The sequence below is a fragment of the Poeciliopsis prolifica genome, unplaced genomic scaffold (assembly GCF_027474105.1).
Source record: "Poeciliopsis prolifica strain line A6 unplaced genomic scaffold, Auburn_PproV2 SCAFFOLD045, whole genome shotgun sequence".
NCBI lineage: Eukaryota > Metazoa > Chordata > Actinopteri > Cyprinodontiformes > Poeciliidae > Poeciliopsis > Poeciliopsis prolifica.
Genome location: NW_026562420.1, coordinates 4,102,159 through 4,111,046, shown reverse-complemented (window position 1 = coordinate 4,111,046; position 8,888 = coordinate 4,102,159). Strand labels below are relative to the sequence as shown.

Genomic DNA, 8,888 nt, shown 5'->3' with positions numbered 1-8,888 from the left:
TACTAGAGAGACTTATTTGGGGGTCCTCATGTTCAAAGCTGATGGGTTTGGGCCAATGCCTCATCTCATCATTTCATCAGAGTACAATGTGCCCTGTTATTCAAAACTCTGGCCATTTTTTTAAATGCATCATTGTCTCTGTCCTTCGATGAGCTATCTTTTTCATGTGCTGTTTGATGTTTCTGTGAAGTTGTTCTTTGTAAGATTATAAATAATTAAATAAAAATAAAGAAAAAAAAACTTAAATCTGAGAAGAAACTGAAGTGTTCAATGAACCTCATAGGAGCCAGAACATAAACTTCAGTTAGGTCTGAAGCTCCTTTTAACCAAATTGGATGAATAAAATGCCAACAAAGAGTTGTGACTTACTTTTATGCTTTAACAAATGTTTTCTTTGTTTTTTAATTATTCAATTTGGCACAAGTCTGACATTTCTGCTGGTAGGTCCAAACAACAGAAGTCTAACAGAAAGAAAATGATATGTCATAAAACTGTTGACAATCATAATTTCTACAAATACCTGAAGCAAACTAAAAAAAAAAAAAGCCATTAATAAATAATCAGTAAAACAAAGTGCCTGAAAATGAAAAACATTATTTTTTTTTACATGTTCAGTTCCTCAGATGTTGGTACTAAGCTAAGATATGTCCATTATTCAGTTTTGGTCTCTGATAGCCGTTTGCTCTGCTGCATCCAGGTCCGAGTCAGAACCGGGACCTTCCTCATCATCCTGGTTCTCCTGGCATTTTGTTCCATCCTGGCTGATGGCTACAGCTCCCTTTCTCTGAGGTAGAACAGTGAAGAAAGCCTCCTGCCAGCTGCCCTTCTCCAGATAAGCCAAGATGATCTCAAAAACTAGAGAACAAATGAGAAGTCAACATTAAATACCAGAGAAGAAATAACTATTTCAATAAGATGCTCATATTTCATATCTGAGACAGATTCACTTAAATATGCTAATTTCTTTTTACATGTACTTGCAATAGAACTTATAGAAAACCTATGGAGTGTTGTTTTCCATGCCATGCTGCAGTGATGCAGTAATTCATGCAAAGAGTCTCAACCTACTATTGAGTGCATAGAAATAAGCAAACTTTTCATAAGCCTGATATTTCTATTTAAAATATTTTTTCTTTTTATCTCAGGTAATACTTTAATCTTCTGAGGCTCAGAATTTTGGGGTTTCATAAGCTATAAACCATAATCTTCAAAATTACAAGAAATAAAGGCTGTGATTAATTTAAATGGCAGAGTTTCATTTCCCGAAAAAAGAGAGAAAAAGTATTGGACTTCACCACAATATTTAAAGTAAGTCAAAAATAGTCTCTTCTTTTATTTCAGCAGCATTGTCACACTGTGAAAATGAAGACAAATACAACTTTTCCTTTATTCAGTAAGAAACGCTCCTACATTAGGAAATATTTATTTCAGTAATTTGATCTAAAGATATGGTCAAACTGCGTCAAAAAGGGCTCAACAGGAGCAACAAAAATCAACATCCTCCAACTTATATCTTTATTACATCCTGTTTTACCATCAATAAATGTCACTACTTACCATGATTGACCGCCAGAACCTTCCGACTGTTCATTTTAACAAAACTGCTCAGAGGAAGCTGTGCATGGCTGATTCCCAACTCCTTTGCCCGTTCATAACTAATACCCTGCAACACAAATCCCTGCAGGTCAATCTAATCCCAGAAGTGAGCTGATGGCTGTACCTGCAGCAGCTACCTGCAGCAGCTACCTTATGGTGGTTGTGGTCCACCAGGCCTCCAATCACATATGCCTTCTTCTGGTCCAGCTCCTCCACCACATTGGGGGAGTCCGAGGTCAGGTACACCAGCTCATCCTTAGCCACCACTTCACTGTAGTGTTCTGCTTTAATGGTGATGTCCTGAACACAATGTGAGCATGCAGATATGCACACAACCATACAGTTACACACATCGAAAAATAGGAATTTCTTAGGAACTGTTTGCTACCAAAACAGTAAATTTTATGTCGATATAAAGGGAAACGCTAAAGTAATTACTCTGATTCTGCCACAAATATAGCTGTCTGAAAGACTACATAAATAGTGGGGGTGGGGTTATCTGCTCTATGTCATCTGCTCTTTTTAGAGAAAAAGACCTGAGTTGTCTCTGAGTGCATAGAAATAAGCCAACTTATAACTATGTTCCTGATTTAAATTTCAGGAAAAAAAATATCAGGGATGCACTGATATAACAATTTGGGCCAATATCAGATATTTATACTGCTTCTGTGAAGTTGTCCCATAACTGATATAAATATTTCTCTACACTTTTAACAACCTATGAAAGTGACTACACCACTGACATTCAATCTCTGCTTCAGTTAAACACCTGTTACCCTGTGCTATATGACCATCACATGACCAACCTCCTTCCATTTCTCTCCAGAAACACAAACAGCAACAACAAAGAAATTAATAAATAGCTCAAATTCATCATTAAAAGAGCAAATTCATTATGTCAAGAATGGCCATGCTGACTGAGGAGTAGAAAAACTCTCCATCTCCACTGTGGGTCAATGTTAAACAGCCTATGCATCAAGCAGATTCTCTGAAAAAAAGATTAGTGAAAAATGAGCAACAAAGTAACAAAAGTAAAAACTGAAGATTTTCACACCTCACTTCAAAATCAAATTTAAATCTAATTTTTGATTAAAACTAGAGGTGCAACAATAAATCAGCTCTAATTTATTGCTGAATAAATCAGCAAGAAATCAGCTGATTAGGTGATTGGCTGATATTTACATGAGAAACCAATCTTATCTACATCCACAAAGGTGAGTATGTGCCCCTTTGCCCTGCTCTCAGAGAGGACTGCCTGACAAATCAACCAGGTCACTTAAGGATGTCTGCGGTTAACAATAGTCAGTCCACTGACTTTGTCACTACATTTAGCGACTATTCAGACCAAGACAATTGGTATCGACCAAGATCAGGTTTTTTAAAGAATGGTGATCAGCCAGAAAACTGCAATTGATGCACCCCAAATAAAAAAGTGACGTTTCCTACTAAAAGATGGATTTTTTTCATCATCTCAGAGATGCAGATATATATTTGATTGTTCAATGTGTCTGAAAGTTGAGGACTGGCTTCCTCATCTTCTCTGCTGTCCTGGGTTCCAGCCCAGTTCTACAAAGTCCATTCCAATGTATCTTTGAGTTTTTGTCAATACAATATGGCAGATTTTGATTGAGTATGTCTGAGACTTGCTAACCAACTTGCTATACAAAGAAGTGTGTTAGGATAACATTTAAAACACGTTAATTGTTTCCAGAACAGGCAGCAGGGCTGGCTGCAGGTACCTTCCAGTTCACCCATCCTTTGTCCTTTTCATCCATGCTCTGCTTCAGCTGTCCTCCCAGACTCGTTAGATAAAACTAAAGAAGGGGAAAACATGCTGTGTCACACTTGCATGCGACCAAGCATGTGAGTCTTATTTCAGTGACTGACACAGATGTAGATATGTGATGCCCTCACCTGAACAGGGTGTGAAGCCCGTCTGTTCTCAGCGTAGCAGCGCTGGATCTGTTTGTGGAGTTTCCGAACGTCCTGAAGGAAATAGTAACAGTCAGGAGGTCTGGCTCTTCTTCCAACCAGGATCCATGACTTCAAACCTGCTTACCTTGATGAGCATGAGGTCGTCAAAGCTGCAGTCCACTAGCAGCCTGAGAGAGCTGGGCATGGCCTCTACGCATGGCCGTTTCCAGCCACTCAGATCGTCTCCTCTGTTCTCCTGCAGGGTGCTCTGTCGCTGCAGTTTGCGCTGCTGCTTCCTCTCCTTTCTCCTCTGTCTGGTTCAGACACAAGTTGGATATCAGATAATTGAATGCTCAGTGTAACTGAAGCAACACGTGAATGTGACACTTATGACTTCTCAACCAGTCCTTTACATGTGTCTGTGTTCTGGTGAAGAACATAAATTAAACTTTTTTTTGTTTTTGAACTTTATTTTTAACAATACAACAGAGTGAAATCAACAGACAGATCACAGCAAAATAAAATAAAAACAAAACACATGATTAAATCCCCCCTGAGTTAAGATGGTCCACATATTCTTAAGCACCATGGTATTTTAAACCGCCCCAAAGGGCAATCCAGTAAATGTGTCACTGAATTAATAACAGTATGACAGAGCTCCACCTTATATTAAAAATTGTTTTTTGAAGCCTTAGGGAATATGTTATTTCTTCCATCAAATAAGTGTCCCAAACTTTTTGTATCCATACGTAGGAGGCCCTAGTTTCAGCCACCAGATAGTTATGCATTTCAATGCTGCTGTGAGCAAGATTCTTAAAAGATATCTGTCATCCTTCCTGTCTATTCCATCAGGTATTACCCCAAAACTGCCACCAAGAAAGTTTTTGGAACATTTCTCCTGAAAATTACCTTGAGATCTTCAAGTCTCCTCCCAGAATACACTTAGTTTAGGACAAGACCAAAAGATATGCGTATGATTTGCATTCTGCGTCCTGCAGTTTCTTCAGCATGAACTGGGTTGTGTTGGGCCCATTTTACTGGTTATTGCTGGCGTTCTGAAAAACCGGACTATTACTTTCCATTTGAATTCTGGACTATTACTTTCCATATATTAGAATTTGTTGTTAATTGTGCTTCAGTACATATTTCTTCCCATGTGTCCCCTGCTATTGACTCCTGCAGTTCAGTCTCCCATTTATGCTTTATATTTGTGGAATCGTACACATTCATGGACAGAAACAGGTAATATATTTTACTAATTAAGTTATTTCCTTTTCCCCTTTTATGTTTATTAAACATATAAATTTTTTATGGGTGTAGTAGATTCATGGAGTTTAGTCCAACTGTTGTGTGTCATCACAAAGGATCTAAGTTGTAAGTATCTATAGAAGTCCGTCTTAGGGAGACCAAATTCACTTTTCATCTGTTCAAAGGTTTGAAAATTTTCCTAATTAATTAATTGATGGATATGAGATACTCCATTATTAGACCAGTTTTTGAACCCAGAATCTAAATTGTTTGGTGCAAATGTCTTTATAAATCCTATACTTGATAAAAGAGAAATCTGTTTTAATAACTTAAAAGCCGATTGTATTTTGTTCCAAACTTTAAGGGTATTTTTTGTCCAGTTTGTCATTTCCTTTGCAGGAGGATCTAAGAAAGGTAATTTTTGCAGTGGTACTGAACACCTGCTTTCCTCTATTTCCAGCCAACAAGTATCTGCACTATTCTGTAGCCATATTAATAAGGGTTTAAGTTGTGCAGCCCAGTGATAATATTTTAAGTTTGGGAGTTTGAGGCCCCCCTATAAATTAACATTTTACAAGGCTTTTACAAGAAAGTGCCTCCTATTTGGACCAGAGACCAATGGTTCCATCAAGATGCTTTGCTGTTGCCACTACACAAGTTTGGTATCCAAAAAAATTACATTCAAGAGCAATTAAAAGTAATTGGAAACAGGATTCATCAGAAAATAAATGTACTGGAACCAGTCTTCTGCTATTCATCCTTTTGCTTCTAGCAGATTTTCAATGTATCCTTCTTGGACCATATTGTCTAAAAGGTTTCTATTAGAAGTGCACCAATTGTGGTTTTCTGGACAGTTACTGATCTTTAAAAAGCTTGACTTGCCAATTCAGATTTTTGCAGACACCAAAAATCTGCAAAAATTAGCGACTTTTCATAGGAAAAGTCATTAAGTTGGCAACATTATGGTGACTATTGTTAATCACACATGTGTAGACATGACCCAATGGCTAGTCTGTCAGTCAGCCCTCTCTCACACGCTGTGTTTGGTCATGTGATAGTGAAGCAGTGCAGGATTTTGGGGAATTTAACTGAAGCAGATAGGCTACGTCATATGTGTGCCTATCTCGATTATATATATACTAACATATAAAATCGGTAAATCTTGTTTACTGACCATAACAGCAATATCAAATATCAGTCCAAAATTTCACATTAGTGAATTCCTACTATTTCAACAATTTACTGCTTCTTTCTGCTTTTTAAAGATCAGTAACTGTCCAGACTTCTGTTCACCTTGCTCCTTTGTCCTGGAACTTGTAATAAGAGAAAAATTAAAAATTGTTTCAATTTATCTCACTGAGTGCTTTTACCTCCTAAAACAGTGTTTAGGCCAACCCAATAACATGCCCCTGTTTTTCATTGATTTCTTTTAACTGTCTTGTTTACATAGATACAGTACAGACCAAAAGTTTGGACACAGCCTTCTCATTCAATGGGTTTCCTTTATTTTTATGACTATTTATAAAGCAAGAAAGCCCACTTATTAACCTGACAGGTCACACCTGTGAAGTGAAAACCATTTCAGGTGACGACCTCTTGAAGCTCATTAAGAGAATGCAGAGTGTGTGCAAAGCAGTGATCAAAGCAAAAGGTTGCTACTTTGAAGAAACTACAATATAAAGCATATATTCAGTTGTTTTACACTTTATTGTTTAGTACATATTTCCACACGTGTTAATTCATAGTTTGATGCCTTCAATGTGAATCTACAATGTCAATAGTCATGAAAATAAAGGAAACTCATTGAATGAAAAGGTTTGTCCAAACTTTTGGTCTGTACTGTATGTGTGTGTGCGTGTGTGAGTATGCGTGTGATTATGTAAAACTGAAATGAAGCTCAATGATCCACGGGGGATGTCAGAGTTTCTTCAGATCTATTAACGGAGCTCAGAGTCCAGAGAGTTTGCTGATGGCTTGATGGTCTATTAAACCCATGAGCAAACTCCTGTCCTTTGAAAGGAACCTCAACATTCCTTTAAAGGTGACATTCCTCTAAAGCACACCTGTAAAGGAATGTGGAGGTTATTTAACTTTCTAAGGTCACACACAATATTACACTTAATAAAACAAAAATGTTGTTTTTTAAAAAAGACACCCCATTCACCCCCGTTTGGATGGCTAAACTTTACCACCCAAACAGCCCCAAAAGGAAGTCAATACAGAGTCCTAACTGAAAGGCTAGAAATATCAACTCATATACCAACTTATAGAGGACAACTTTCACAATTTGTTGAAAGTGAGAATATTTTTTAAGCAGTGGTATTGCACTCAGTTAGATTAAGATGTAAGGTGTGAATTAAATTTTCATAAGGATTAGGAATATACTGGTAATGGTTAAGGAATATGTCTATGCTAGTCTTGAATGCTGTTATTAAATTGAATGGAAGTCAATAGGAAGTTCTTAGTTGGAAAGAAGTACAAGAATGTATGTTTGTGTGTAAAACAAATGAAAACAGATTTTTTATGCATTATGAAATGTAAATAATTTTAACAGCCTAAAAATGCCTCATCATAAAAATGATGCTTCAATAATGTTCGATGCCGTAGAGATAAGAATACGTGTTTAACAGAACTTCTCACCATTCATTTCATTTGAATTATTCAACTGACTGACTATTTCTCATGAAATTACTAACGCATTAACAATAAACAAGAAGATGAGTAACATAAATGAAGGAAAAGGTCCAGCTGACAGTTCGGTCTAAGTTTGGTCCAGCTCTAACCAGGGCTAATTAGAAACTCTCCATCTATGAGACAGTGTAGCGCTTACTTTCGCAGCTCTCTCTCTTGCTCCCATCTCTGCTGCTTCAGGAGCTTCTTTTTCTGCCTCTTGGACAGGGTCTGGTTTCCCGGGGCAGCATCTCCAGTCTCGCGCCTGCTCTCACTCTTCTGCCTGGGAGAAGCTGAAGGTTCCCCGCTAACATCCGCCATGAAACCCAGTGACTGATTGCTGCTCACTGAGGTGGCCGGCCGGCTCAATGACAGCTAACTGACGGGATTCACTGACCGCTCAAGAATCCTGTAACCAATTTAAATCACTGCAACAATGGAGGAAAAGAAGTACAACGCACAACTATTTCTCTGCCAAACACACGATGTCGTTTGCGCATCTGTGACGTCAGTCAGGAGCGACAGACGCCTTCAAGAACCTAAGAATTCCCACTTTAGGTTTTAGACAAGCCCATTGTGGAAATTTTGAAAAACGTAAATAATTAGAAAAGTCTACATATAGTGTAAAACAACAAAAAGCTATGCTTACTTAACGTTGGTGTTAACACAAACGTGAATAAATCTACTCTATATATGCAACGTTCGAGGACTTTCGATTTTTTAAATAGAGGGAAATGTCATACGTATCACGGTTCCCGAACGGGAAAGAGTTGTTCGGACTGCTTTTTTCAGTCGAACTGACTGGGTGTCTCACAAAGATAGAATTATTTCTCCACCTTTCTGTCACACACGACAGTTAGCAGAGGATTAAGTACCATAACAACGAAACACAGCAGGGCAGAGCAGCTGATTACATAACTATGGCAGAACTTTGAGGAATAAACTGACCTTTAGAACTAATGTTTTTGGCATTTTATAACTGATTTTAACCAACCATTGTTACACACAGGAATAGTGTGGCAATTTTAAATTAAGTTTAATAAAAATTTCAAAATAAAAGACAACACAATCTTTACATCAGGTAATTGCTATTTTGGCCATGTACATAACTGACTTCACTGAACCAGTGTTACACATTAGTGCTGTCATTTAATATGAAGCTTACAGAAGATTTCAAAATAAAAGCCTTGACAATTTTATCATCATGTCATTGCTCTTTTGGCCATTATAAAACTGATTTCACTGAACCAGTGTTACACATTAGTGTTGCCATTTAATATGCTGTTTTGGGCATAAAAAAAAAGCCTCAATGTTCCTCTCAGACTAGTGCACTACCATAGTTCAGATAAAAATAATGGTAATGCAAATTCTAAGTATGATTTTCAAATAAAGTTCAGAAGAATGACTAGTAAAAACTAGTCATTAATCTGATCTTAAAACTTGATAATAAACTGGTTTAA

The 8,888-nt window shown here is 37.3% G+C and overlaps 1 protein-coding gene across 1 annotated transcript; it reads right to left on the bottom strand.

The window, feature by feature from the left end:
- Positions 1-355: 355 nt before the first annotated feature.
- Positions 356-7,940, bottom strand: trmt10a (tRNA methyltransferase 10A). The gene is made up of 7 exons (XM_055056515.1): positions 7,589-7,940; positions 3,656-3,824; positions 3,511-3,582; positions 3,336-3,410; positions 1,747-1,896; positions 1,558-1,663; positions 356-855 (listed from the first exon to the last, which is right to left on the bottom strand). The coding sequence occupies exons 1-7, from the start codon at positions 7,747-7,749 to the stop codon at positions 656-658; spliced, it is 933 nt and encodes a 310-aa protein (XP_054912490.1). The 5' UTR covers positions 7,750-7,940; the 3' UTR covers positions 356-655.
- Between the last annotated feature and the right edge of the window lie 948 nt (positions 7,941-8,888).